This window comes from Nycticebus coucang, chromosome 7 (genome assembly GCF_027406575.1).
Source record: "Nycticebus coucang isolate mNycCou1 chromosome 7, mNycCou1.pri, whole genome shotgun sequence".
In the NCBI taxonomy this organism is placed as follows: domain Eukaryota; kingdom Metazoa; phylum Chordata; class Mammalia; order Primates; family Lorisidae; genus Nycticebus; species Nycticebus coucang.
This window is the reverse complement of record NC_069786.1, coordinates 116487187-116514478: the sequence shown is the minus strand read 5'-3', so window position 1 is coordinate 116514478 and position 27292 is coordinate 116487187. Positions and strand designations below refer to the sequence as shown.

General features: G+C 48.8%; 3 protein-coding genes across 16 annotated transcripts; 2 read left to right on the top strand and 1 right to left on the bottom strand.

Moving 5' to 3' along the window:
• Positions 1-10: 10 nt before the first annotated feature.
• Positions 11-8296, top strand: GLB1L (galactosidase beta 1 like). Of its 3 annotated transcripts, none has more exons than XM_053597021.1 (17): positions 11-197; positions 1423-1549; positions 1722-1888; positions 2142-2292; positions 2473-2533; positions 4329-4423; positions 4521-4695; positions 4784-4842; positions 4943-5064; positions 5164-5204; positions 5405-5523; positions 5841-5915; positions 6037-6126; positions 6239-6352; positions 7278-7409; positions 7508-7723; positions 7873-8296. In XM_053597021.1, exons 2-17 carry the CDS (start codon positions 1481-1483, stop codon positions 8140-8142), a joined length of 1956 nt encoding a protein of 651 aa, XP_053452996.1. In that variant the 5' UTR covers positions 11-197; positions 1423-1480; the 3' UTR covers positions 8143-8296. The 3 variants fall into 3 exon arrangements, with proteins under 3 accessions (XP_053452996.1, XP_053452997.1, XP_053452998.1); XM_053597022.1 differs by having other exon boundaries at positions 1412-1549; XM_053597023.1 differs by having other exon boundaries at positions 1242-1549.
• On the bottom strand, positions 8246-15950 carry ANKZF1 (ankyrin repeat and zinc finger peptidyl tRNA hydrolase 1). 6 transcript variants are annotated; one of them, XM_053597004.1, is made up of 14 exons: positions 15552-15950; positions 15085-15250; positions 13703-13815; positions 13374-13476; positions 12821-13014; positions 12298-12410; positions 12056-12203; positions 11545-11773; positions 11194-11355; positions 9497-9983; positions 9249-9360; positions 8963-9130; positions 8727-8825; positions 8246-8571 (listed from the first exon to the last, which is right to left on the bottom strand). In XM_053597004.1, exons 1-14 carry the CDS (start codon positions 15948-15950, stop codon positions 8416-8418), a joined length of 2649 nt encoding a protein of 882 aa, XP_053452979.1. In that variant the 3' UTR covers positions 8246-8415. The 6 variants fall into 6 exon arrangements, with proteins under 6 accessions (XP_053452979.1, XP_053452981.1, XP_053452980.1 ...); XM_053597006.1 differs by having other exon boundaries at positions 11200-11355; XM_053597005.1 differs by having other exon boundaries at positions 12056-12200.
• ATG9A (autophagy related 9A) lies at positions 15852-27287 on the top strand. Of its 7 annotated transcripts, none has more exons than XM_053597014.1 (17): positions 15852-15929; positions 16397-16443; positions 16950-17007; positions 17414-17546; positions 17668-17711; positions 18485-18549; positions 20372-20533; positions 20815-20956; positions 21166-21914; positions 21998-22151; positions 22257-22436; positions 22817-23065; positions 23231-23409; positions 23500-23617; positions 25038-25260; positions 25442-25587; positions 26230-27287. In XM_053597014.1, exons 3-17 carry the CDS (start codon positions 16999-17001, stop codon positions 26233-26235), a joined length of 2559 nt encoding a protein of 852 aa, XP_053452989.1. In that variant the 5' UTR covers positions 15852-15929; positions 16397-16443; positions 16950-16998; the 3' UTR covers positions 26236-27287. The 7 variants fall into 7 exon arrangements, with proteins under 7 accessions (XP_053452989.1, XP_053452988.1, XP_053452992.1 ...); XM_053597013.1 differs by having other exon boundaries at positions 15881-16018; XM_053597011.1 differs by having other exon boundaries at positions 15900-16018; positions 16278-16443.
• Positions 27288-27292: the final 5 nt, after the last annotated feature.

Below are 27292 nucleotides of genomic sequence, written 5' to 3'. Positions count from 1 at the left end.
GCGCCGGAGTAACGGCCTGCGGTATCTTAGCAACCGCTGGGCGTCCGGATGATGTGGGGGTGGACGGGTCCCACGACCCGGGTAAGGGTTCCCTACTTGGCCTTCATTAGGGGTCAAGACGCAGGCACCTGCGCCAAAGGGGAGCAAAGCCGGGCTCGGCCCGAGGCCCCCAGGACTTCCATCTCCCAATGTCAGAGGTAGGAGGCCTCATACCTCTGGCGCGCTGGGGCCAGAAAGCGACTGACTACTGTCCAGCCCCAGGGGGTTCCAGGAAGGGGCGGGTGCTTACAGCCTGGACTCCTAGGGCTTTTATCCCGAACAATCTTTGAGGCTCTGACCTGTATACCTGTATCCCACTACCTCTAGTCTCAGTGATTAAGAGCTCAGGGTCTTGAACCAGACTTCTAGCTGTGTGATCTCAGGCAAGTTACTAAATCTCTCTCAGCCTCACTTTTCGTAGCTGTAAAGTATGTATAAGAGAATCTAAGGTTGAAATCCACTAACGGTGAAGCCAGACTGACTAGTTCAAATCTCAGCTCTATGTAAGTAGTTGTGTAACCTTACTACCACTGGACAGGTTACTGAATGTTTCTGTCCTTCAGTTTCCTCATCTGTAAAATGGGAATAATTATCTGTTCATGGAGTTGTTTGAAGGTTAAGTGAGATGTAAAGTCCTTAGCATAGTATCTGATGCAATAACCCTAAGTGTCACCAAACTGTAATAATAATAATTATTATTATTACCCTGACCCTCATACCCAGGCTTGGGACAGTGAAAGGCAGGAGGTTATGGAAATTCACAAATTTCTGAGCCTTGGCACCAAGCAGTTGTCTTTGACATCTCTTGCCTAGGCAAGTAGGAGAAGGGTGCACTTCCAAAGAAGATGGAATGGCCAGGATGGGCTCTTTTGCGAAAGAGGGCTCTCCAGGAAAAAGGTCCAGCTTGTAACCTAATTCCTCTTTCCACACTCCTAAACACCTTGAAGATTTCCTGACGGTTCCCCTTGGTTCTGAACTTGGTTTTACCCCTTAGTTCTAACATTCATCTAGATTTAACCAGCTGTGTGCCAGGCCCTGTGCTCAAGATGAACAAGGCACTCCCCACCCTCAGGGAGCTCAGACTAGTAAAGCAGTACTTCTCAATTATGGATGTGCTTAGGATCACCTGGGAATCTTGTTAAAATACAAATTCTGATTCTGTAGGTCTGAGGTAGGATCTGAGATTCTGCATTTCTAACAAGCTCCCAGGTGACGCTGATGAAGCTGGTTCCTGAACTGCACCTTGAGTAGCGAAATGTATTGTAGAGGATTTTACAAACTAGTAGAGTAGCGGGTGGCTGCAGGCTGGAGACAAAGTTCAGGCTAACCGCCTGGCAACTTGAGGTGGTCTCCGCCCCCTTGTTCGCTGAAGTTCCCTCCCAGGAATCCGACACGTGATGGTCGGACAGCGGTCTCAAACTAGAGGAGCCCCGTAAGCGCCATGGCTCCCAAGAAGCCGCCCTGCCTTCCCTCCTTGCTGCTGCCGCTCCTGGCATTGCTGCTTTCCCAGGTGAGATGAGAAGGTTGAACTGGCCGGCCGGGTAGGGTAGGGTGGCATTAGATCCGGCCGATGAGAGGAACTCAGCAACAACATCGGCAAGGCTTGTTCCATATTCTCTGCCCTTGACAGACTCTGAACCTCACTCAGATTTCTGCTGAGAATCATCTCTTTCCCTTTGTAGGCAGACACTCGGTCGTTCATAGTGGATCCGGATCATGACAGGTTCCTACTGGACGGGGTCCCGTTCCGCTATGTATCTGGCAGCCTGCACTACTTCCGGGTGCCTCGTGTGCTCTGGGCAGACCGGCTTTTGAAGATGCGATTGAGCGGTCTCAACGCTGTTCAGTTGTAAGAAGTGCTCGCGAGAGTAGTGGAGGGAAGGTGGGATTTGCTCTTCCTAACACCCGCTTAGGAAGGGGATGGGGAAGAAAGATTGTCTCGGTTTGAAGAGGAGTTAGAGCTCCAGGGTTCCTAGGGCAAGGGTAGGAAAGGGCCGGCTAGGACCTCCCAGTCGTTTGCTGAAGATCCCCAATAGGCCTGAGCCCTTAGGCTTTCCTGGCATCTCCCCACCTTGGGCCCTGTTAACCTCTTCCTTTCTCAGTTATGTGCCCTGGAACTACCATGAGCCAGAGCCTGGGGTCTTTAACTTTAATGGCAGCCGGGACCTCATTGCCTTTCTGAAGGAGGCAGCTATAGCGAACCTGTTGGTCATACTGAGACCAGGACCTTACATCTGTGCAGAGTGGGAGATGGTGAGTTAGCTGGGACACAACCAAAGCTACCTATGTACAGTTCCTAGACTACTCTCATTTGCCCATATTCAAGGGCTATTTCCAGCACTATATACAGCTTCCTCCCTTCTTACCTCACCCACTCCCAAACCACAATACCTACTGTGCTTCCTTGCTGTCTTTATGTTTGTTTTGTCTCAGGGTGGTCTCCCATCCTGGTTGCTTCGAAACCCTAACATTCATCTGAGAACCTCAGATCCAGGTGAGTTGAGACAAAAGATTTAACATAGAAAAAAGCAAACAACAAAACCATTTGGGTACCAAAAGCAGACAAGACCATTCCCAACTTGTAGGTCTTCATTCAGATATTTACTGTTAGACTGGGTGCCATGGCTCATGCCTGTAATCTTAACACTCTGGGAGGCCAAGACGAATGATGAATTCTCTGAACTCAGGAGTTTGAGACCAGACTGAGCAAAAGCCAGACCCAGTCTCTACCAAACAGAAAAACTAGCAGGGTGTTGGGGTGGGTGTCTGTAGTCCCATCTACTCAGGAGGCTGAGCCAAGAGGATCTCTTGAGCCCAGGAATTTGAGGTTGCTGTGAGCTATGATGCCATGGCTCAATACAGAAGTATGTCACCCAGGGAACAGTCTCCAAAAAAACAACAAAACCAAAAAAACCCTATAAATAAGATTGTTGCAAGCTATAAAAAATATGCAAGAAAATAAACAAGGAGTTGAGAAAGTGAATAATAGAAAGGGCCTTTTTAGGTAGGGTGGTCAGAAAAGGCTCTTTTATTATTATTTTTTTTTTTCATTTCAGGTTGTTATGAGAGTACAAACAACCAAGTCACAAGATTTGAATTTGTTAGATAGAGTCCCTCTTGTAGTTGTGTCCCACGCCCAAAAGTTGTGCCATATACTCTCACTTTGTGCCCTTTACGTGGGAGCACACCAGTCTCCCCTCCTCTTCCCATCCTTCGCTCCCCCTTCCACTGACTTGTATAGAATTTTTTCTCCTGTGTGGGTGTGTTAGATTATGTACTGGCTTCATAATAAAATTGAGCATATTGGATACTTGCTTCTCCATTCTTGTGATACTTTACTAAGAATGTGTTTCATCTCCATCCAGGTTAATACAAAAGATGTAAAGTTACATTTTTTCTTAGGGCTGAATAGTACTCCATGGTATACATATACCACAGATTGTTAATCCATTCCTGAGTTGATGGGCATTTAGCTTGTTTCCACATCTTTGCAATTGTAAAATGAGCTGTGATAAAAATTCTAGTGCAAATGTTTTTATGATTAAATAATTTTTTTTATTCTGGGTAGATGCCTAGTAGAGGGACTGTGGGTCAAACGAGAGGTCTAATTTGAGTTCTTTGAGGATTCTCCATACTTCTGTATTAGTTTGCAGTCCCAAGAAAAGGCTTTTCTTGAAGGTTGACTTTAGGAGGGTTAAAAAAAAAGAGGCTTTTCTGAGAAGGTAACATTTCAGTTGACTTCTAGGGAAGAGAAAACACTGGGAAGGTGAAGAGTGAGGCAGGAACATTCCAGATAGAGGGAGCAGTATATTCTGAGGCCCCCAGAGATGGGAAAGAACATGGCATGAGGAACAGAAAGCTCAACAGCATGGCATCATATCAGTACTCAAAAGTTTCAGATTTTGGCACATTTCACATTTCAGACTAGGGATGCTCAACCTGTGTGATGATCTTTCAGTTACATCAGAATACAGGTCAGACTTTCTTCATTTCTGTGAATTTCCCTTCCATAGCACTATCAGGTATGAGTTGATTATATAATTATAGGTCTGTGCTATGTGTTTAAGAAACACTACTTTAAAAATTTCCTGTGTTCAAATTTCATTGACATGCAAATATATAAATGCTTAGGGTTAAGACTATCTTCTGACAAGATTTCTTTGTGTGTGAGGACAGAAACAGCAGCCTAGAGTATAGGCAGCACTCAAGTCACTAGTAAGGACGCTAGGGATGAGGGCTATGCTGGTGGTGGTGGCTCCTAATGTGCAAAGCGCTGCTCTTTCCTTTAGACTTCCTTGATGCGGTAGACTCATGGTTTAAAGTCTTGCTGCCCAAGATATATCCATGGCTCTACCACAATGGAGGCAACATCATTAGCATTCAGGTACAAGGAGGAGATTGGCTGGGGAAGGAGAAAGCAGTACAAGGGGTCCTTGACCTCTACCTCATTATTCGGCTCCATTTTTCCTTCCTCCTGGCAGGTGGAGAATGAATATGGGAGCTACAAGGCCTGCGACTTCAGCTACATGAGGCACCTGGCTGGGCTCTTCCGTGCACTACTAGGAGATAAAATCTTGCTCTTTACCACAGATGGGCCTGAAGGACTCAAATGTGGCTCCCTCCAGGGAGTCTATACCACTATAGATTTTGGTCCAGGTCTTCTAAGCAAGGGTTGGGAGTGGAGTAGGGGGAGGAGACATGTCTTCTATGATATTTATCTTTTTCCTTTGCCTCCTTTGTGCAGCTGATAATATGACCAAAATCTTTACCCTGCTTCGGAAGTATGAACCCCATGGGCCATTGGTGAGGGGCCAGAGAGGAGGGAAATCAAAGAAGAATCAGGGATCGGAATGTGTCCAGCTCAATTTCTGTCTCACTTACAGCTCCTTTCACTTCACTCTAGGTGAACTCTGAGTACTACACAGGCTGGCTAGATTACTGGGGCCAGAATCATTCTACCCGCTCTGTTCCAGCTGTAATCAGAGGACTAGAGAAAATGCTCAAGTTGGGAGCAAGTGTGAACATGTAATTGAAGACACTGGGGTTAAATCTGTAACTGGGAGTTGGGGATGAAAGTTAAGATTCAATGAGTAAGCTTTTATCTACACCCCACCCCCACTTCAGGTACATGTTCCATGGTGGCACCAACTTTGGATACTGGAATGGTGAGTCTAGATGGTCTCTGGGGCAGAAGCAGGGAGGAAACAAAGAATTAGAATCTAAGGGCTAGATGAATTAAAATGTCTAGAAGGTGAATGTGGCTACCACTGCGCCCTCTGATTGCAAAATTCTCTGCATGAAGCTCTTTGCTTAGTGCCTATCATCCAAAAGTTATGTTGAATTAATTAAATTGGCTCAACCTCAGGTGCTGATGAGAAGGGACGCTTCCTTCCAATCACTACCAGCTATGACTACGATGCACCTATATCCGAAGCAGGGGACCCCACACCTAAACTTTTTGCTCTTCGAAATATCATCAGCAAGGTGCCCTACCACTTTGTTAAACTCTAAAGGCTTTTATTAATTTGAGGTGGGGGGAGAATATGGGGCCCAAATTCTAAAGGGGTCCCATAAATTGGTCAGTTGTTGACTAGCCTACAGAGCCCTCTGAGCATCCCATGGAAGCATTTTCCACTCACTCATGGGACTATGTGGGAAAAAAACACGTGTGTATGAAATTATAGGTCTTCATGACCCCTCAGGCCCTTCCCTGGGGCCCAGATTAAGAACCTGCTCTAGGGTCTTGGAATAGGTGTTGTTTCTCTGGTTTTCCTATGGCTCCTGAGAGAATTTGGGCTCAGTTCCAGGAAGTTCCCTTGGGACCTTTACCTCCCCCCAGCCCCAAGATGAATCTTGGACCTTTGACTCTGCAGCTGGTAAGTTCCTCTCCATCTTTTCTCAGATAGTAACCCTTTATTTTTCAAATAGTCTATCCTCTCCTATCCTCTATCCAGAAATCTTTCTCTCATTCTGATTCTTGCCCCCCTATTCTAATAGGATGGGGATTTGCTGGCTTTCCTAGACTTTCTATGCCCCCAAGGGCCCATCAGTTCAATCTTGCCAATGACCTTTGAGGCTGTCAAACAGGTAAGGCATAAACCCACATCTGGTAGGGAAGGCAACCTCCCAGCTTCCTATCTTCCCCAGTATTCTTGCTTATCTCTCAATTCATCTTAAGTACTCATTCTTCCACACCCAGGACCATGGCTTTATGTTGTATCGGACCTATCTGACCCATACCATTTTTGAGCCAACACCACTCTGGGTGCCAAATAATGGAGTCCATGACCGTGCCTATGTGATGGTGGATGGGGTGAGAATCTAATTCCAGGCTAACTGTGAGCCCCAATTTCCTCCTTTCCCCACCACCCCTTAGCCTTAAGTTTCCCATATTTACCCTTTCCCAACTGCCTGCTCACATATGCAGAGGGTCCAGGGATAAGCTGGGATGAGGGAGAGCTTGATTCAGTATAGAGTTCTAGAAAGGATGAGTACTAACAAATGAGTTACATTTTCTTTGCCCACCAAATAAGTATCCTAATGTGGTTTCTCATGCCTTTGCCACTCAGAGCTGATGTTGAGCCCTTCCTTTCATAGATCCTATTTCTTCTTTTTTTTTTAGACAGAACCTCAAGCTGTCGTCCTGGGTAGAGTGCTGTGTCATCATGGCTCACAGCAACCTCCAACTCCTGGGCCCAAGCGATTCTCTTGCCTCAGCCTCCCAAGTAGCTAGGACGACAGGCACCCACCACAACACCTGGCTACTTTTTGTTTGCAGCCCTCATTGTTTGGTGGGCCCAGGCTGGATTCAAACCCACCAGCTCAGGTGTACGTGGCTGGTGCCTTAGCCACTTGAGCCACAGGCGCTGAGCCTATTTCTTCTTTTTTTAATGAATTCACTGCTTTATTATTTTATTGATTAATTGATTGATTTAGACAGAGTCTGTCCCCATTGCCCAGGCTAGTGTGCTGTAGCATCAGCCTAGATCACAGCAACCTCAAACTCCTTGGTTTAAGCGATCCTCCTGCCTCAGCCTCCCAAATAGCTTAGACTACAGGCACCCACTACAACACCCAACTAATTTTTCTATTTTTGGTAGAGACAGGGTCTTACTCTTGCTCAGGGTGGTTTCAGACTCTTGAGCTGAAGGGATCCTCCCATCTTGGACTCCCAGAATGCTAGGATTACAGTTGTGAGCCAGCACACCTGGCCCATAAATCCTATCTCTTATCCACAGGTGTTCCAGGGTGTTTTGGAACGAAATATGAGACATAAAGTATTTTTGATGGGGAATCTAGGAGCCAGACTGGATATCTTGCTAGAGAACATGGGTAGACTCAGTTTTGGGTCTAACAGAAGTGACTTCAAGGTGAGCTAACTTTGCCTAGTTGCATCCCAAGGCTTGATTAGGTATAGTTTGGCCATAGAGCTTAGTGAGTGATGCCTTTTCATTTCCCTTCTCTACAGGGCCTATTAGAACCACCCATTCTAGGGCAAACAATCCTTACCAGGTGGATGATGTTCCCTCTGAAAATTGATAACCTTGTAAAGTGGTGGTTTCCCCTCCAGTTGCCAAAAAGTTCACAACCTCAAACTCCTTCTGGCCCCACCTTCTACTCTACAAAGTTTCCAGTTTTAGGCCCTGTTGGGGACACATTTCTTTATCTACCTGGATGGACGAAGGTATTGCTAATTGTGGTAGCTGGGGGTGGGGGTAGTGGCAGTGGAGAGGGGAAGCAGAAAGTATCCTCTGATTAGAAATTCAAAAGGGGATAATTTTACTCCCCTAGAAAGCTGATTCTTTTTTTCTGCTCTCCCCTCTCACCTCTCAGGGCCAAGTCTGGATCAATGGGTTTAACTTGGGCCGGTACTGGACAAAGCAGGGGCCACAACAGACCCTCTACGTGCCAAGACCCCTGCTGTTTCCTAGGGGAGGCCTCAACAAACTCACATTGCTAGAGCTAGAAAATGTGCCTGCGCAGCCCCAAATCCTGTTTTTGGATAAGCCTATACTCAATAGCACCTTGCATAAGACATATGTCTATTACCTCTCAGCAGATACACCAAGTATCTCTGAACCAATGGAGTTAAGTGGGCACTGAAAGAAAGGTAACTCTTGGAGTGGGCAGGATCCCTCGGTCCTGGCCACGGTGACCATAAGGAACCAATGGCCTGAATGCCTCTGAATGTAAGTACGAGTGCAGATTCCTTGCCAAAGTTTATTGTGATTAAAGTTCCAGAGATAGTACCAGCTCCACACACCTCTGTGGCCCTGTCTTTTCCCCTGGTTCCTGAGTGTCCTTCACTCTTATATGCCCTGGTTTCATGGAAAAGAAGAAACCTAGGGCTGGTGTAAATATATGCCCTCTCAGAGCCTAGAGCTGGTGCCAGGTGGAGCTGTAAGAGATCAGGAAGAGGGCCTCCCTGCCCGATGGCGATGATCCTGAAGGCAACGTGTGGAGCAGAAAGAGAAGTCGAGGTAGTGAAAAGGAACGAGGCCTTGGAGGGATGCCCCACAACTCCAGCAGCGTCTGAACAACAGAAAGAAAAATAGCTGGACAGTACCCCAGAAACATCCCAGGTTCCCAGAACATCTCAAATCCTCTCAACCACCTTTCTGAACACTATGTAGGTTACACTTGCCCAAAATGGCCCCTACAACAGTGTAGTCTACCTACTCACTCACCCCCAGCCCATACCGCGCATTGAGGACTGTAGAATCAGGGATTGGAGGGGAAGAGGCTCCCAACTGGGCAGCGAGTCGGTGCTCTGCAGCCAGAGCTCTCTGAGGGAAAAAGAAGTTGTGTTAAGCACGAGGCCCCAGTGGTAAACAGGGTGCCCAAGAAGTGGTAGCCACACACTGGGGAAGGGAGTAGACCTCTAAGGAAGCCTCGCTATAGAACAGAAAACCTCCAGCCTCACCTTTTCTCGGTCGCTGAGGGCTGCAAATCGCTGCCGCTCTTCTCGCTCGTGCTCTTCCCGCTCCCGCTGCTCCCGAAGCTGTTCCTCCCGTCGCCGCCGGGCGGCTTTCTGCTCCCTTTTCCGTGTAGCCTGCCGTGCCTCCATTTCTAGTGTCAGTGGCCCTGGTACCTGGAGGATTTTTGGAAGATATTACACAAGCTATCCTTGATAAAACTACCAGGAAGTAGTAAGGATCTAGCCAGGATTTTCGACGCTTTCCCACTCTGCTTCTTCCTTTCCAGCTGACCTGAGCCTTTTTATAATCATAGGCATCTGGATTCTTCTCCATGTATCTTCGGAATTCATTACGTGTTGATTTGTCAGCTGCAACAGTATAAGGTGGCCGGGCCTGTGAATCTCTAGGTGCAAAAACCCAAAAAATGGGTTCAGGTTGCCTGAACATCACCCAACCAGACCAACAGAATACTGTCAAGTAGCTAATACCAACTTCATCCTCCAAATTATCCTCTCTAGACCCCAAATGCCCTTACTTACTGCACAGTGGGGTCAGCACCTGCCTCCAGCAGCAGACGAACCACTGAGCCTCTTCCAGCTGCGGCTGCTGCATGCAGAAGAGTAAAGCCACTAGCGCCCAATGGGGCACTGAGCAGAGACTTAACTCCAGAGTCTTCAGGGCCAGCAGCTAGCTGGAGCTTCAGCATTCCAATATCGCCAGCTCGGCAAGCAGCTAGAAGCACATCCCAGGGCTCTGGCTGACCAGGGGACTTGGAGTCATCCAGTGAAGGGCCCAAGGGGGCTGCAGCTGCCTGAGCTGACTGTGAGAAAGGCTCATCTTCTTCCAATTGCTGGGCAAGAGTCATATTCACCCCAGCCTCCTGGTCTTGATTTCTCTCCTTTTTATTCCTTCTTTTCCTCCTTCGCTTGGGCAATACCTCAAACTCACGAAGATCCAGGGTCCCCAGTGTCAACTCTACTACCTCCAACTCTACCTGGAAACCATCTTCTCCCTCTGACTCCGAACCTAGGAAAAAAATCTGATGTGAAATCCATTGAAGGAATAAGTAGAGGGTGGAAGTATTTGGGCTACCTCAGATGCCTAATAATTGTCTATAAAGAGATAATCCAGATCATCCTGAAATGAAATTAAGTGCTTTTATTTTGCCAGCCAGTTAAAGTAGCACATCAATAGCTAAGTCCATTCTATCACATGCAGAAATGAGGCTCTCAGCACAGACAAGGACAGGCTAAGAAGGAGATATGCAGAGGCACAAGTTCCTGGACTATACATATGAGCAAGTAGCCTTAGAATGATGCACAACAGAGAAAAGCATGAAGTAGCCCTTAGCTCAGAACCACAGCATCTGATAAAAGATGAACTATGAGAGATCCCTACTCCATGCTAGGATTCTTTTAAGTACTCAGGAAACATTCATGAACAAAAGAGATAATAGGAGATCTGGAAAGATCACTGAACATGTCTCTGAAATTGCTATAATACCCCAATTTTCTAAACAGACACTGTATGTGAGTGTACTATAAGGACATCTATAGACTGGGCTCAGTGGCTCACGCCTATAATCCTAGCACTCTGGGAGGATGAGGCAGGTGGATTTCCTGAGTTCAGGGGCTCAAGACCAGCCTGAGCTAGAGCAAGACCTCATCTCTTTTTTTTCTTTTTTTTTTGTAGAGACAGAGTCTCACTGTACTGCCCTCGGGTAGAGTGCCGTGGCGTCACATGGCTCACAGCAACCTCTAACTCTTGGGCTTACGCGATTCTCTTGCCTCAGCCTCCAGAGCAGCTGGGACTACAGGCGCCCGCCACAACACCCAGCTATTTTTCTGTTGCAGTTTGGCCGGGGCTGGGTCCAAACTCGCCACCCTCGGCATATGGGGCCGGCGCCCTACTCACTGAGCCACAGGCGCCGCCCCAAGACCTCATCTCTTAAAAAAAAAAAAGAAAAATAGCTGGGCGTTGTGGCAAGTACCTATAGTTCCGGCTATTTGGGAGACTGAGGCAAGAGAATCTCTTAAGCCCAAGAGTTTGAGGTTGTTGTAAGCTATGACGCCATGATACTCTACTGAGGGCAACAAAGTGAGACTCTGTCTCAAATTAAAAAAAAAAAAAAAGGACATTTATAAATAAAGAAATAGGTCAGTTATGAGAGTAGGAAATTTGCCACTGAAATTCTAGGACAGAAACCCAAATACATTTGACAGTTGCCAGATAGTACTCAAACCATGTTTCTGAGATTCTTCATTCTGTCCATGTGTCTCATTTTCATCAGCAGGGGCCTTTCTTCTTTCTGCCTTAGTAGTTTTCTTCCTCTCCACTGTCACTGTCTTCCAGTGTTTCTGAGGTGAGTGCAATCTGACTGCTTCCCGAGGGTCTTCTCCTGCCATAAAACAATATCTTTTTCAAACTTAGCTAAGGAGAAGCCAGCCCAGGTTTCTCTCAATGAACATGTAATTGGGCGGCAGTCCAAGAGCTAAAAAACCCTCTGAGTATACAAATGAGAACTGAAGCTTATGCTGGAGAGTATAGGGAAGTCTAAAGAATCTGAGGATCTGGTTCAAAGGCTCACCATGAATATGCAAGGTTGTCAGCTTTTGGAGCACACGCTGTAGCTCTTGGAAGGTGGGTCTGCGGGTGACAAGGGGGATATCCCAAAGTCGGGGATCCCCCTTTTTCAGGGGTGCCCCATGGCCTCCAAAGAACAAGGACCGGCCAGAGCGGGGAGCACGCAGCAGTATTGTCCCAGCCTCATCCAATGCCTTAGCCCAGTCTGGCCCTGCCAGTAGATCTCGAACATCCTACAAGAGAGAGTACCTCAGTCCTGCATATCTTCACTAGCTATTTTTAAATTTCCAACCAAAAAAAGAGGCCCACAGATCATATGCAAGGAGTGGGAGGTAGAAGGTAACATAAAGGGAGAAAGAGGACTAAGACTCCTGGGATCCCTATTCTACTTGGGTCTACCCAGAAATAACAAAAATTGGAAGGTATAGGAGTCCTACTGTCGTATTTAATGAGTTGAACTGAGAAGCAAAAAAGTATGGATTATAGGACCACCAGATCTGGGAGGCCTAACTCACCTTATATAGTGTGACTTCATTGTAGCGCCTCAGATTGGCTCCAGCAGAATGTGGCGCCCCACCTCGGGCATCCTGAAGTCCCTGAGCTGTGCCCCTCTTGGCCCGCACTGTATAGCGGTGAAACGTTTTGTGTGTCACCACTTCTCTACTGTAGAAAGCACAGACTCAGTAATGGAGATCAGCTGGTGCTCCCAGGCTAATAGGTTCCACTGCATCCTTACCCCCAAACAGCACCCTCTTACCCTTGAAATACTGCACCAGCAAAGTGCCCAGCTGCAGCCATGAGCACTACGCAGTATCTGGGACCTCCACGTTGCAGGTTCTGTAGCAGCAGTTCTGCCTCTTGTCGGGGAACCTACATGACAAAGAAGCAGCAAAAACATTCTATCGGTTGCATTCAATAAGAGCAAGAAACCAATTGTCAGTGCTAAGTGCTTCATCTACATTAACACATTTAACACAACAATCTGAGACTTGTTTCCATTTGGTAAATAAAAAAATTGGGGGCTTGGTGAGGTTGTCAAGATGAAGTGATAGAACCACAATTCAAACTGAGATTTATCTATTTCTAAATTTAATTCTATTATACTTTATTTCCAAGATACAGGCCAGTTTCAATCTAAGACTGTTGTCAAGTGTAATACCCACACTCAACAGGAAGAAAGGAAAGTAGTGAGAAATGGACTGGACTAAGAGGAAATCTAAGCTTCCTCTTAGATTATATAAAAGGCCAGGGTTGACCACATAATCTGTACCATCACTTGCCTGGTGAGGGCCTAGGACACAGCGGTAGGCATAAAGAAACTGGCCCTGGGCATTTTGGAAAAGAACCCGATGAGGGTAGAAGCCTTGGGATCGGTAAGGCTTCTCAAATTCAGGCCTTTCCTCATCCAGTGTCTGCAAGTCCTCTTCACTGGCCGAATCTGAGTCTTCTGAACCTGAGATGCTGGAAAGATCATCTGAAGGCAACATGAGATACACATCTTTGATCTTTTTTTTTTGTAGAGACAGAGTCTCACTTTATGGCCCTCGGTAGAGTGCCGTGGCCTCACCCAGCTCACAGCAACCTCCAACTCCTGGGCCTAAGCGATTCTCTTGCCTCAGCCTCCCGAGTAGCTGGGACTACAGGCGCCCGCCACAACGCCCGGCTATTTTTTGGTTGCAGTTTGGCCGGGGCCGGGTTTGAACCCGCCACCCTCGGTATATGGGGCCGGCACCCTACCGACTGAGCCACAGGCGCCGCCCAATCTTTGATCTTTCTTCAACCTACTAAACTAGGTAGGGCCTTCTGCCCCCATGTCCTCCCATCGTTCATCACCTGTGGAGCTCTGCTTTTCAAAATCCAGGGCAGACAAAAGAGGCTTGTTCTTGAGACGTTGCTTTAGGTTAAACCGATGCCAATCAAGCTTATAATGTTCTCTCTGGTACAAAGACAAAAAAGGAAGCAAAAGGTGGATATATGCCCCATCCTGCCCTTGCATACTAACCAAGACAAACAATAGAATTCCAGGAAGTATGACCACATAACACTAACTGCATCAGTCAAAGCATGGACCTTTATTAATTTAAGACATCAAATGCCTATCTCTCCCCACTGATCATTACACTTTTGTTTCTAACATCTACCTCTGTACCCTAGCTTTTTACCTGTTCCTGGTGGTTCTGGAAGATCTGGTCACAGGCTGAACAAAATAACTTCTCTGAAATATCCATAGGACTTTTTAGTAGTTTTCTTTCTGGGCTTTCCCTCTCCCCTGAACCTAAATAAGGAAAGAGTAATTGGAGATAGAAAAGGAACCTAAATTCACAGTGCCTGGAATTATAATCAGTGTCTGATATGCAAGGCAGAGGAGGATACAAAAGAAAGAGATGGCATAACCTGTCCTTCAAGGAATTTACAATCTAATAATCACAAAATAAATGATACAGCAATCACTTTATGCAGTAAAAATGCTCCTGAAAGGTATATGTAAAATGAATATAAATAATGTATTTAAGTTAACCAAAGAGCTTGTTTAGTGGAATCCTATAGAAAATAATATCTGGTAAATTTAAAATATTTAACCTCTAGGGCTGGGAGTGGGGGTGGTTCATGCCTGTAAAGCCTAGGACTCTGGGAGGCCAAGGCCGGTGGATTGCCCTGAGCAGCCCAAGCCTGAGTGAGACTCTATTTCAAAAAAATAGCTGGGCGTTGTGGCGGGTGCCTGTAATCCCAGCTACTCAGGAGGCTGAGGCAAGAGGCTCGCTTAAGCCCAAGAGTTTGAGGTTGCTGTAAGCTATAATGCTCAGAGCGCTCTACCGAGGGTGACAAAGTGAGACTCGGCCTAAAAGAAAAAAAAAAATTAACTCTACAAAACTACTTTCCAGATGCTTTTTTTTAGTTTACATTTCCAGTAACAGTGTGCAGTTTGTCTGAAGAGAAGTGCAAGAAAACACATAGCCAAAGACAAAATGAAGTTATAAAACACCAATAATAAACTTCTTTATATTCGACAAAAAGGAATGATTTGACTGGAGTCCAGTTAAATTTAGACTACATCTAGGAATTTGGAAAATGTACCTAGGAATTCTTAAGTGTTTTTTTTTTTTTTTTTTTTTTTTTAGAGACAGAGTCTCACTTTATCGCCCTTGGTAGAGTGCCGTAGCATCATAGCTCACAGCAACCTCCAACTCCTGGGCTTAGGCAATTCTCTTGCCTCAGCCTCCCGAGTAGCTGGGACTACAGGCGCCCGCCACGACAGACGTTGCAGTTTGGCTGGATCCGGGTTCGAACCCGCCACCCTCAGTATATGGGGCCGGCGCCCTACCCACCTTGAGCCACAGGCGCCGCCCTTCTGAAGCGTTTTTGAAGGTAGTTTGGAAACAGCTGAGGGGTTTTGCTGGGAAATACCCAGAGATTAAGTGAATTTAAAACAAATTTTATCCAACATAAAGATTAGTCAACGCTAGCTCCTAAACTGGAGGAGCGATAAACTCCTAAGAGCCTTGTCAACGTTGCCCATGGCTCCAGCCCAAATTTTCCCGCGTACCTGAACAGGAAGTACGCAGAGTCCGGGCAAGAGCCTCCTCGGACGCAGGGCTCACCAGACTCAGGCCCCGAAAGACTGGAGCATCCGCACTGAGGTCAAACAGAGAGACCGATGCAAGAGGTGGAGCTGGCAACATGGCTGAGCAGAAGTTACTTAAAAGCAGCTCCTGGAGCAGAAGGGTTTAAGAAACAAGAGCTCCCTAAAGCAAGATGCTACTGCTGCGTCTCCTGTCCGCTTGAGTTGCTTTCCACCATGCCGCAGGGCACCTCGGCTCTTAACTTGCGGCCAAGAGTCAGCTGTGGGGTAAATACCTGACCCAGTCCACTTTCTCCAGGCCCAGTCTGGGCTCACATGGGGGACGTCCAGGTCCCAAATCGAGGTCAACAGAATTTAAATCCCTGAGATTGCCTAATCGTCTCCTCTTCGTTACCCGAGCGACAAGCAAAGACTGAACTGCGTCAACTCGCCCCCGCCCTCAGAAGCTGCACCAAATGTCCCAAGAACCGAGCTGCACGCACGTCTTCAGTTCCAAGGCCGGATTTCTGCAACACCACAACAATCCCCGTCACTACGGAGCAGCAAAGAGGACAACCGGCAGTGCTTGCACCTGAGCCCCGCCCCACGTAGAGCGCACTATTGGTCCTCTGACTGCCCAAGACCCGCCTCAATCCTTTAGTCCCGCCCCGAAGCCAGGAATTGGCCGTCGTGTCTCCACCCCCCACTTTCATTGGCCAGACTGACTGCGGGTGACAGTGAGTGGCAGACGACGGGCCTAGCACTCCGGGCCGGGCCATCCCAGATAAGCCCACAGAGCTCCTGGAATCACACGGGTTGCTGTTCCTGAGGTGAAACGTGAGACTGGCCATTGGAATCCCTGGGCCCGGGTCGGGCTTGGCCAGGAGTGCCTGAGGAGCTCCAAGGGAGCTCGCGGCCGGTAACGGGGGAAGGAGCACCGCGGGTGGGGCGGGGGCGCGCAACCAGAATGTTTTGATAGCGGGCACGCGCGGGCAGGAGCGCGCGCGAGCTATGGGGACGCGCTCGGTTGTCCGCTGTTGGGAGCTGAGCCCTTGGCCTGGGGCTGGGCAACCCTAGGGCACGCTGGGCTCGAGTCGCGGTGGCTGGGTGTAGGGAGGCAACCCAGCCCACCCAGGGTATCAACTGTAGCACTGGCTCGAACCCTCCAACATCCGCAGGATCCCCTGAGTCCAGGCCCGGCCACCCAGGGCTTCATGGGCCCAGGGTCCACACTAACCCGATGAGTGGTGACTTCTCTGAGAGGCAGGGCTCTCACTAACCAAGGGAATCCCACCAGGGCCAGGCTGGACCGAAATCCACGGCCCCCAGGGTCTGCACTGACAGGTGAGTACCATCTCGACCATGTCTGGCTCCAGGGATTTACAGGGACCCACACATTCATCCAGAATCTGGGATCTACACTGTCCTGGTCAGGATTTCCTATCCGGGAACTTTGCCCATATGCTGGGTCTTTGGTGCTAGGAAAGGGTTTGATCAGAAAGGTCCTATTCAGGAAAGACTCTGTGGGGTTTTTGTGGACCCTGCAAATCATGCCTAATTTATGAGGCTGAGGTGGGGCAGTAGAGAAACAATCTAGAGAGGGTGCCTGGCTTCAGGCCGGTACAAATTTAGTCTTTAGTCTCCATTGGGGCAGCGCTACTAGTTACTTCTTGGGACCCTAGAGTTGGATGAGTGGCCCTGGATAGCACAGCCAGAGGAAGTGCTTATAGTCCTAGGGTGGCAGGGTGTCTCTTCCCATTGCCCCGAGCTGGGCCTCCTCTTAGTGGGGTGTGGGGGTGCTTCCTTTCTGTCCCCACTCTGCACTCTCTGGGGCCTGACACCTTCTCCAGCAGCTACAGAGCCAGGGCATAGACAGCTGGAGTGGAGCAGACACTGTCCATGAAGCTGGTAGGGTCCTGTGCTTATCTAAAACCTTTGTTTACAAAGTGCTTCCAATCTGTTAATCTCTTGGGAGACCACAGTTGTCCCAAGGAGGGACAGGGAGGGACCCCTCTTTCCATTGAATAGAATATGAAACTGCTCCCACCCAGGGGCATTCTGGCTTTGGGGCAGATTCTGGCTTCAGGCCAGGACATCCTCAGTAAACACCCAGTTGAGGCTCTGGAAAAGACAAACCAGAGTTGAGGCCTCCCAAATTCTGAACTGGCTGCACTCTACAGGTTACTTCTCCTCTGCCTTTAAGCTAAAGAGACTGGTAGTGGAGACTAAGCCCAAGGATTCTTACTCCTTCTGGCTTAGTAGGCAGGCAGCACCTGGTTCTGAACCAGGGTCTCTTTTTCCTCATCACTGGCAGGTTGACAAAGTGGACAGGGGGCCGTTGGTGATGGCACAGTTTGACACTGAATACCAGCGCCTAGAGGCTTCCTACAGTGATTCACCCCCAGGGGAGGAAGACCTGTTGGTGCATGTGGCTGAGGGGAGCAAGTGTGAGTTCTTGGACAAGACAGCTAGAGCTGGGATGTGAGGGAGAGTTGGTGGAGAAACATTGAGGGAGCAAGGGGCTTGTGTCCCTTTAGGGCTCTTACATATCTGTTCCTATGCCCACAGCACCTTGGCACCACATTGAAAACCTTGACCTCTTCTTCTCTCGAATATCCTTTGTGTGTCAGTGGTGGAGCTCTGGGATCTTTAGCCCCTTTCTAAGCCAGGTCTCTGATGGGAAGTTGGGTAAGTTTGACTCCAATCCCGAGAAGGGGCAATGGAGCGCATCCTGAGGCTGAAAGAGGCTGGTGAAATAACGATCATCAAAAATAATGATAACCCACATTTACTGAGAGCTTCGTATCTAAATGTACTTGTGGTGTTAATTTATAAGGAGGGTGATTCTCCTTTTTGATGAAATGTTAATAATCATAGTATGTTTTACCTCATTCTGAAATATATTGTTTCAAATGTATTTAACACAGAACTAAGACAGGTGTTATTGTTCTTAATTTACTGTGGACAAAGCTTATAGATGTTAAAAGACTTGGCCAGAGTGGCACCCGTAGCTCACTGGGTAGAGCGTGCCAGCTACATGCACTGAGGCTGGCAGTTCCAACCCAGCCCAGCCAGCTAAACAACAATGACAACTGCAACAAAACAATAGCTGGGCGTTGTGGCAGGCACCTGTAGTCACAGCTACGTGGGAGGCTGAGGCAAGAGAATCACTTAAGCTCAAGAGTTTGAGGTTGCTGTGAGCTGTGACCTCACAGCACTCTACTGAGAGCAACATAGTGAGACTCTGTCTCAAAAAAAAAAAAAAAAAAACTTGGCCAAAGTCACACAGCTAGAAAGCCACAATGCCAGGTCTTAAGCTCAGGTGTATGACACCAAAGTCTATGTTCTTCCATCTTTACTGACCACTTTTTCTTAACAATTACACGTTTATAACCTACACCAAAAGAATGGCTTCACATGTATGCTCATTGGGGAGATCTTTGAGCTCATGTAAGTACAAGAAGGAACAGATGATGTAGGGAAGGATACATTTTAGTATTTGCTCTCCTAGCACTCACCCCAGCCCTACCTGCCAACTCAGTTCAGTCCCAGGTTTAAAATTCTACAGACTATTATAGGTTCAGGCACTGTGTGTGGCAACAAAACTTACAGCTTCACCTTTCTTATGAGAAAAGCTTTCCTGGCCGGGCATGACAGCTCATGTCTATAATCGTAGCACTCCAGAAGGTGGGTGGATTGCTTGAGCTCACAAGTTCAAGATCAGCCTGAGCAAGAGGAATACCCCGTCTCTACTAAAAATAGAAAAATTAGCCAGGTGTAGTAGTCCCAACTACTTGGGAGACTAAGGCAAGAGGATTGCTCAAGCCTAAGAGTTTGAGGTTGCTTAGGCTTAGGCTCAAGCCTAAGAGATGCTATGGCACTCTACACAGGGTGACAGAGTGAGACTCTGTCTCAAAGGGAAAAAAGCTTGGGCAGTGCCTGTGGCTCAGTGAGTAGGGCGCCAGCCCCATATAGCCAGGATGGCAGGTTGGGCTCCAGCTATCCTCTTGCCTCCTCATGGCAACATCATAGCTCACAGCAACCACCAACTCTTGGGCTCCAGCTATCCAGTTTTTTGTATTTGTAGTAGAGACAGAGTCTCTCTGGCTAAGGCTGGTCTCGAACCCATTAGCTCAAGCAATCCACTCTCCTCGGCCTCCAGAATAAAAGCCCATTTTCTGTTTTGGCTGCACCTTTGGTCTGCTGCAGGATAGAGACTTTCTAGGAGAGAGAAGCCATATGGTATTATACCAAAGGGGAAAAAATAGTTCAAGGCCAGGGAGCCATGATATCTCATGCCTGTAATCCTAGTACTCTGGGTGGCCAAGGCAGGAGGATTGCTTAAGCTCAGGAGTTTGAAATCAGCCTGCCACTCAGACCCCATCTCTACTACAAACAGAAAAATTTAATCCTAGCACTCCAGGAGGCCAAGGCAGGTGGATTGCCCTGAGCTCACAGGTTAAAGACCAGCCTGAGCCACAGTGAGACCACATCTGTAAAAATAACAGGGCATTGTGGCAGGCACCTGTAGTCCCAGCTACTTGGGAGGGTGAGGCAAGAGCATTGCTTAAGCCCAAGAGTTTGAGGTTGCTGTGAATCCACAGCACTCTATCTAGGGTGACAAAGTGAGACTGTCTCAGAAAAATTTGAGTGGTGCCTGTGGCTCAAAGGAGTAGGGTGTCAACCCCATATACCAGATGTGGCGGGTTCAAACCCGGCCCCAGCCAAAAACTGCAAAAAAAAAAAAAAAAAAAGAAAAATTAGCTGGGTGCAGTGGTGGATGTCTGTAGTCCCAGGTCCTCAAGAGTCTGAGGCAAAATGATCACTTGCGCCCAGGAGTTTGAGCTTGCAGTAAACTACGATGACCACTACACTCTAACCTGGGCAACAGAGGAAGACTTTTGTCTCAAAAAAAGAAAGAAAAGAAAGAATTCAGGTCCCTAAAGGTCTTCTAACTACTATCTCAGAAGGAAATCAGGGACTGGAAAGGAGAGACCACAATGTTAAAACCTTTGAAAGCATCCAGTGGTAGCAGAGATTACTATGGGATGAGAAAAGCAAGCTAATTCCGTGACACCGAGGCTAAGAGCAAACCATAGGAGCTGATTTACATCTGAGAAGGTCCTATAGGTAGAGAGAGAGCCCATTGGGAGTTCTCCAGCCCCTTCCATTTCCACAGTCTTGCTTTGCCACTCCAGACTTCTCTTTTCCTGCTTTATTTCACTGGTGCCTCTCTGACTCTTAGACTTCACCCCTCTTCCCAAATCCCTAGGCAGTTCCTCTTTGTGGTTGCCTTCACCACCTTCCTGGTCAGCTGTGTAGACTATGACATCCTATTTGCCAACAAGATGGTGAACCACAGTCTTCACCCTACTGAACCCATCAAGGTCACTCTGCCAGATGCCTTTCTGCCCGCCCAAGTCTGTAGTGCCAGGTAAGGGCTACAAGTCAGGAAAGTAGAGCCTGTAGTTCTGTTAGGACAGCAGTTATCACCCCGTGGGTTGTGACCCACAGGAACTGTATTAAAGGGCTGCAGCATTAGGAAGGTTGAGAACCTTTGTGTTAGGAGGTGGGGAATGGAGTAGAGTATGAGGCAGCGACTCATGCCCAAGAACACAGCCTCAGACTCAGCCTAGTGGAATCCTTCAGAACAGTAGCATGTCTGCCAAACAACTTCCTCAAGGACCACCCTCCTCCTCTCTTTTTCCCCACCAGGATTCAGGAAAATGGTTCCCTTATCACCATCCTGGTTATTGCTGGTGTCTTTTGGATTCATCGGCTTATCAAGTTCATCTATAACATTTGCTGCTACTGGGAAATCCATTCTTTCTACCTGCATGCTCTGCGCATCCCCATGGTAAGATTGGAAGTTGGGCAGTTAGCCCACAGCCTAAGATATCATAGAAGGGATAGTTTTATTCTTGGGTATCAGGTGACCTTACCTGTCATTGAAGCATCTCCACTCGGCTTGGTACATGACCCTGAGCCTCAAATCTCATGCAGGGCAAGGGGCCGAGGCAATAACCCTACTTTCCATACCTGTCTTTTCCCCACCCCACCCTGCAGTCTGCTCTTCCATATTGCACATGGCAGGAAGTGCAGGCCCGGATAGTGCAGACCCAGAAAGAGCACCAGATCTGCATCCACAAACGTGAGCTGACAGAGCTGGACATCTACCACCGCATCCTTCGTTTCCAGAACTACATGGTGGCACTGGTTAACAAATCCCTCCTGCCTCTGCGCTTCCGCCTGCCTGGCCTTGGGGAGGCCGTCTTTTTCACCCGTGGCCTCAAGTACAACTTTGAGCTGATCCTCTTTTGGGGCCCTGGCTCTCTGTTTCTCAATGAATGGAGCCTCAAGGCTGAGTACAAACGTGGAGGGCAACGGCTAGAGCTGGCCCAGCGCCTCAGCAACCGCATCCTGTGGATTGGCATCGCTAACTTCCTGCTATGCCCCCTCATCCTCATCTGGCAAATCCTCTATGCCTTCTTCAGCTATGCTGAGGTGCTGAAACGGGAGCCAGGGGCCCTGGGAGCACGCTGCTGGTCACTCTATGGCCGCTGCTATCTCCGCCACTTCAATGAGCTAGAGCATGAGCTGCAGTCCCGCCTCAATCGAGGCTACAAGCCCGCTTCCAAGTACATGAATTGCTTCTTGTCACCTTTGTTGACACTGCTGGCCAAGAATGGAGCCTTCTTTGCTGGCTCCATCCTGGCTGTGCTTATTGCCCTCACCATCTACGATGAAGATGTGTTGGCTGTGGAACACGTCCTCACCACCGTCACACTCCTGGGGGTCACCGTGACCGTGTGCAGGTAGGCCAAAGCAGCAGGTGGAAGCAAGCAGACTAGCATTCCGGGGAAAAGCTTACATCTCACCATGACATTGATCCTACTAGGTCTTTTATCCCGGACCAGCACATGGTGTTCTGCCCCGAGCAGCTGCTCCGCGTGATTCTCGCTCATATCCACTACATGCCTGACCACTGGCAGGGTAATGCCCACCGCTCGCAGACCCGGGACGAGTTTGCCCAGCTCTTCCAGTACAAGGCAGTGAGTGGAGTTGGAGTTAGGGCCTGTTAGAGATTGGCTAGTAGCCTGGTGATGAGGGCTGGCCTCCCTTCTACTGTCTTGTGACCTTAGTCCCTTCCCTTTTAGGTGTTCATCTTGGAGGAATTGCTGAGTCCCATTGTCACCCCACTTATCCTCATATTCTGCCTGCGCCCCCGGGCCCTGGAGATTATAGATTTCTTTCGCAATTTCACCGTGGAGGTTGTTGGTGTTGGAGATACCTGCTCCTTTGCTCAAATGGATGTTCGCCAGCATGGTCATCCCCAGGTACTGGTAGAAGAGCAGGGCATGTGGCCAGGGATAATGCTGGCACACACAGTGTCTTTGGGTAAGCTGCAAAAAGTCATCCCTTCTTAGCCAACAAGTCACAAAAAGGTAGTCTTGTATCAGAGACACACTGCTTAGAAGCCTGGGCTGGATTTTGGGCTTAATTTGTCCCCATGGCCAAGCTTCCTTGAGAAAGGCACAGTACAAGCAACTGGCCAACATGTGGCCACTCCTAGGGTAACACCGGGGCCCTTGGCTAAGATGCAACAATGCATTGCAGTCTCTGTCCTCCAGGACAAAGGCTTGTCCCTAACAGGAAGGGTGCAGGGGAGGGTTCCTATAAGAGGAAAGTTCTGTTTACTGTGGTCTCCCTTGTGCAGTGGCTATCTGGTGGGCAGACAGAAGCCTCTGTGTATCAGCAAGCTGAGGATGGAAAGACAGAGTTGTCACTCATGCACTTTGCCATCACCAACCCTGGCTGGCAGCCACCACGTGAGAGCACAGCCTTCCTAGGCTTCCTCAAGGAGCAAGTTCAGCGGGACGGAGCAGCTGCTGGCCTTGCCCAAGGGAGTCTACTTCCTGAAAATGCCCTCTTTACATCCATCCAGTCCTTACAATCTGAGTCTGAGGTGTGTTCCTGGGACTGGGAGATGACGGGCAGCAGCTGGGAGTTGAGAATCGGGCCTAGGGTGAAAAGTTTTCTTCTGTTATGTCCTGAGGTTCAGAATACTGAGGGACCTGGAGGCCAGACTCCTGCCCTGAGAATTTTACCCACCACTTTCTTTCTTTCATAGCCACTGAGCCTTATTGCCAATGTGGTAGCTGGCTCATCCTGCCGGGGCCCCCCTCTGCCCAGAGACCTGCAGGGCTCCAGACACAGGGCTGAAGTTGCCTCTGCCCTGCGCTCCTTCTCCCCTCTGCAGCCCGGGCAGGCCCCCACTGGCCGGGCTCACAGCACCATGACAGGCTCTGGGTGAGTAAAGGTGGTCCAAGATGGGAGGGCATCTTGTGTGGGTCTCAGAAATGTTGACAACTACTGTCTTGTCTGTGCTGGGAGGGACAGAGTGGATGCCAGGACAGCCAGCTCCGGGAGCAGTGTGTGGGAAGGACAGCTACAAAGCCTGGTGCTGTCGGAATATGCTTCCACTGAGATGAGCCTGCATGCTCTCTATATGCACCAGGTGAGTGGGCAGCTGACAAATAGGGTAGAGGGCTTTTGCTGCAGAGGAGCAAGCTCAGGGTTCCAATCTCTTCTCTGCCATTTACTTTCTCTGCAATCTCCATTCTCATATATACTTTCTTAATTTCCTTTTTAGCCCAGCGTATCTCATCCTGGGCTTTCAACATACATAGTTTTCCCTGCCTAGAATCCTCTTCCCTGAAGTATACAGATGGCTCCCTCCTCTTTTGGGTCTCTGCGGTTGGTCACCTTTTCCCTGAAACTCTCTGACCACTCTCAGTAAAAGCCTCCCTTGCCCATTCTCCAGAATCTTCTTGTTCCATTTTTCTACATAACATTTAGCACCATCTGACATGCTTTTTAAAAATTTGTTTATTCGTACAAATAATCAACACATTGAATCCCATAATGGCATAAATGTATTCATGATCTATGTACAAATGACTTAATAAAAAAAAAAAATTGTTTAGGGTGGCGCCTGTGGCTCAGTGAGTAGGGTGCAGGCCCCATATACTGAGGGTGGCAGGTTCAAACCCAGCCCCGGCTGAACTGCAACCAAAAAATAGCTGGGCGTTGTGGTGGGCGCCTGTAGTCCCAGCTGCTTGGGAGGCTGAGGCAGGAGAATTGCGGAAGCCCAAGAGCTGGAGGTTGCTGTGAGTCCTGTGACATCATGGCACTCTACCGAGGGCTGTAAAGTGAGACTCTGTCTCTACAAAAAAAAAAAAAAAAAAAATTGTTTATTGGGTGGCGCCTGTGGCTCAGTGAGTAGGGTGCCAGCCCCATATACCAAAGGTGGCAGGTTGGATCCCAGCCCTGGCCAAACTGCAACAACAACAACAACAACAAAAATAGCTGGGTGTTGTGGCGGGCTCCTGTAGTCCCAGCTACTTGGGAGGCTGAGGCAAGAGAATCGCCTAAGCCCAAGAGCTGGAGGTTGCTGTGAGCTGTGACATCATGGCACTCTACCAAGGGTGACAAAGTGAGACTTTGTCTCTAAAACAAAAATTGTTTATTGCTTACCCTCCCCATCTCCACCAGTATATACGCCCCACAGGGCTGGCATTACTGCTGTACCTCTAACATCTAACAGAGTGTCTGATACTTAGACCCTCAAGCAGTTTTATTTTTAAATTTTTAATCTTTTTGGCCAGTTAAGCAACTACAAATAAATTTGTTCTTAATTAAATGAATAGGTAAAATGAAGGCCATTACAATCTACAACAGAAAGGGTTTTTCCAGAGATATGCTGAGAATGTAACCATTAAAGTGTGTTATACACTTCTAATGTGTTAGGTGTTCTGGGTAAGGATTCTAGGTGAAGGGGTATAAATGAGACCTGGCTGATACCATGGTGGGGGTAGCTGTTCAAGACAGACATCCATCTGTTCCTCACTAACAAAACCCCCTTCCGACTTCTCCAGCTCCACAAACAGCAGGCCCAGGCTGAGCCTGAGCGGCATGTGTGGCACCGCCGGGAGAGTGATGAGAGTGGGGAGAGTGCCCCTGAAGAGGGGGCAGAGGGTGCCCGGGCCCCCCAGCCTATCCCCCGTTCTGCCAGCTATCCCTGTGCAGCACCCCGACCTGGAGCTCCTGAGACCACCGCACTGCACGGGGGGTTCCAGAGGCGCTATGGGGGTATCACAGGTATCCAATGGGAGTATAGGAGGAAACAGAGCCTTCAGGGAAGGGTGGTTCTTCTGGGGCCTCTCTAAGGGAAGAAAGAGGTCAGAGGGAACGGGCCCAACTACAAATTTCTGAGCAGCCCCTAACCCTTTTCCTCATGGTTATTTCTGTTTCTTGTGAGAATATGCTTACTTGTCTCTAGATCCTGGCACAGTGCCCCGGGCTCCCTCTCACTTCTCTCGGCTACCTCTTGGAGGCTGGGCTGAAGATGGGCAGTCAGCATCAAGGCACCCTGAGCCCGTGCCTGAAGAGGGCTCGGAGGACGAGCTTCCCCCCCAGGTGCACAAGGTAAGAGGTTCCGGGCTCTTCTGGCAGAGAACAAATGTCCAAAGTAGTAATTTGCAGGCTGAGGTAACAGCTTTTCTTTTTTCTTTTTTTTTTGAGGTAACAGCTTTTCATGTGAAACAAAGTGTGCTCTCCCTGTTGTCACCACCCATAGTGTAAAGATACTGCACCTTGTCCTCCAAAATACACTCCCCTGGCTAGGCTCATGCCTGTAAACCTAGCACTCTGAGAGGCCAAGGTGGGTGGACCTCCTGAGCTCAGGAGTTCGAGACCAGGCTAAGCAACAGCACACCCTATTTCCAGTAAAAATAGAAAAACCAGCTGGGTGTTGTGATGGGCACTGTAGCAGTTACTTGGGAGGCTGAGCCCAAGAGTTTGAGGTTGCTGTAAGCTATGATGCCATGGCACTCTACCTAGGGCAACAGAGGTGGATTCTATCTTTAAAAAACAAGCAAACAACAACAAAACCCCAAAAAACAAAATACACTCTCCTTTCTTCCCTCAATTACTACAAAGTCCATAGCTTGAATTTTCCTTCACTTACCTCCCCAAGAATCAAGCTTTCCTTTCTCCTTACCTCCAGGACTCTATTGGCAAGCAGATAGCTGAAGACAATCTCCATTACCAATCATTTTCCCTCCACAGGTATAGACAAGGCTGAGGAGGGTCCCTATGTCCTAGGATGGAGGCCACTGCTGCCCTGCCATCCCATCTGCCTGCCATAGGAGGGCTCCTCTGAGTGTTGCCTGGCTCCACGTGTGTGGTGTTTGTGTGTCGTGCCTGGCCAAGGGAGGTGCCAACACTGGGCTTGCCACAGCCCCAGGAGAGGAATTTGGGGCCTAGGAAACCAGGGGCACACAGGACTTTAGCCTCATCCCCAGGACCCCCTTGGCTCGGAGTGTGGTGCTAGAAACTGGTTCCCAGCCCAGCCCCCGTACTGCCACCTTTGCACCCACCCCTGCAAGTCTCCTGAGGGCTGCCCACTGCAGAAGCTGCCAAGCAGGGAGAATCTGTGCCAACTGTGAAGTGGGAAGGTTGGGCCTGGACCCTCAACCCCTGCAGTCTATCCCTCACTCTTAAATAGACGAGCAGCTCAGGCTGTGGCCCTTACCTCACCCCCAGTTCTTGCCCAGTTCTGGAGCCAGCTCACCTACTTCCTGCACATCACTGGCATGTGTGTGCTGCTTGCTCCCCTTCTGTTCGCTTGCTCCCCTTCTGTTCAGCTTTTGCTTTACGTTGGGGTGAAGGCCCTTGCTCCCAGCTTCCCTCTACCTATCTTGTGACACTAAGAAAGAAGGTCATCCTATAAGAGAAAAATGGGAAAGTCTCTGCTGCCCTCTCCAACTTTTAGGACGGGGCCCTGGGAGACTGAGGCTTTCCTGGGCCCCCATTGCTGCTTTTTGTACCCCTCACCACCTGCACATGGGACAGACAGAGCTGGGTTGTGACTTCGGCTGCCTGCGTCCCAGCAAGAGAGCTCTGGCCTACATCTTGCTGTCCCTTGGAAGGTGATGGAAGGGCCATGGGCTCGCCCTAGACTTTGGGCTGCCGCAATGCATGCTGGGACTCAGCTCTACTCTCTGCCCAGCCCTCACCCAGCTCCGGTCCGCTTTGGGAGAGTGAATTATGCTGCCCGAACTCACAGAGAACAGGGTGAGGACCGTGTACAGCTTGATAATCCTTAATAAAGGGACTTTGACCAGGCCGC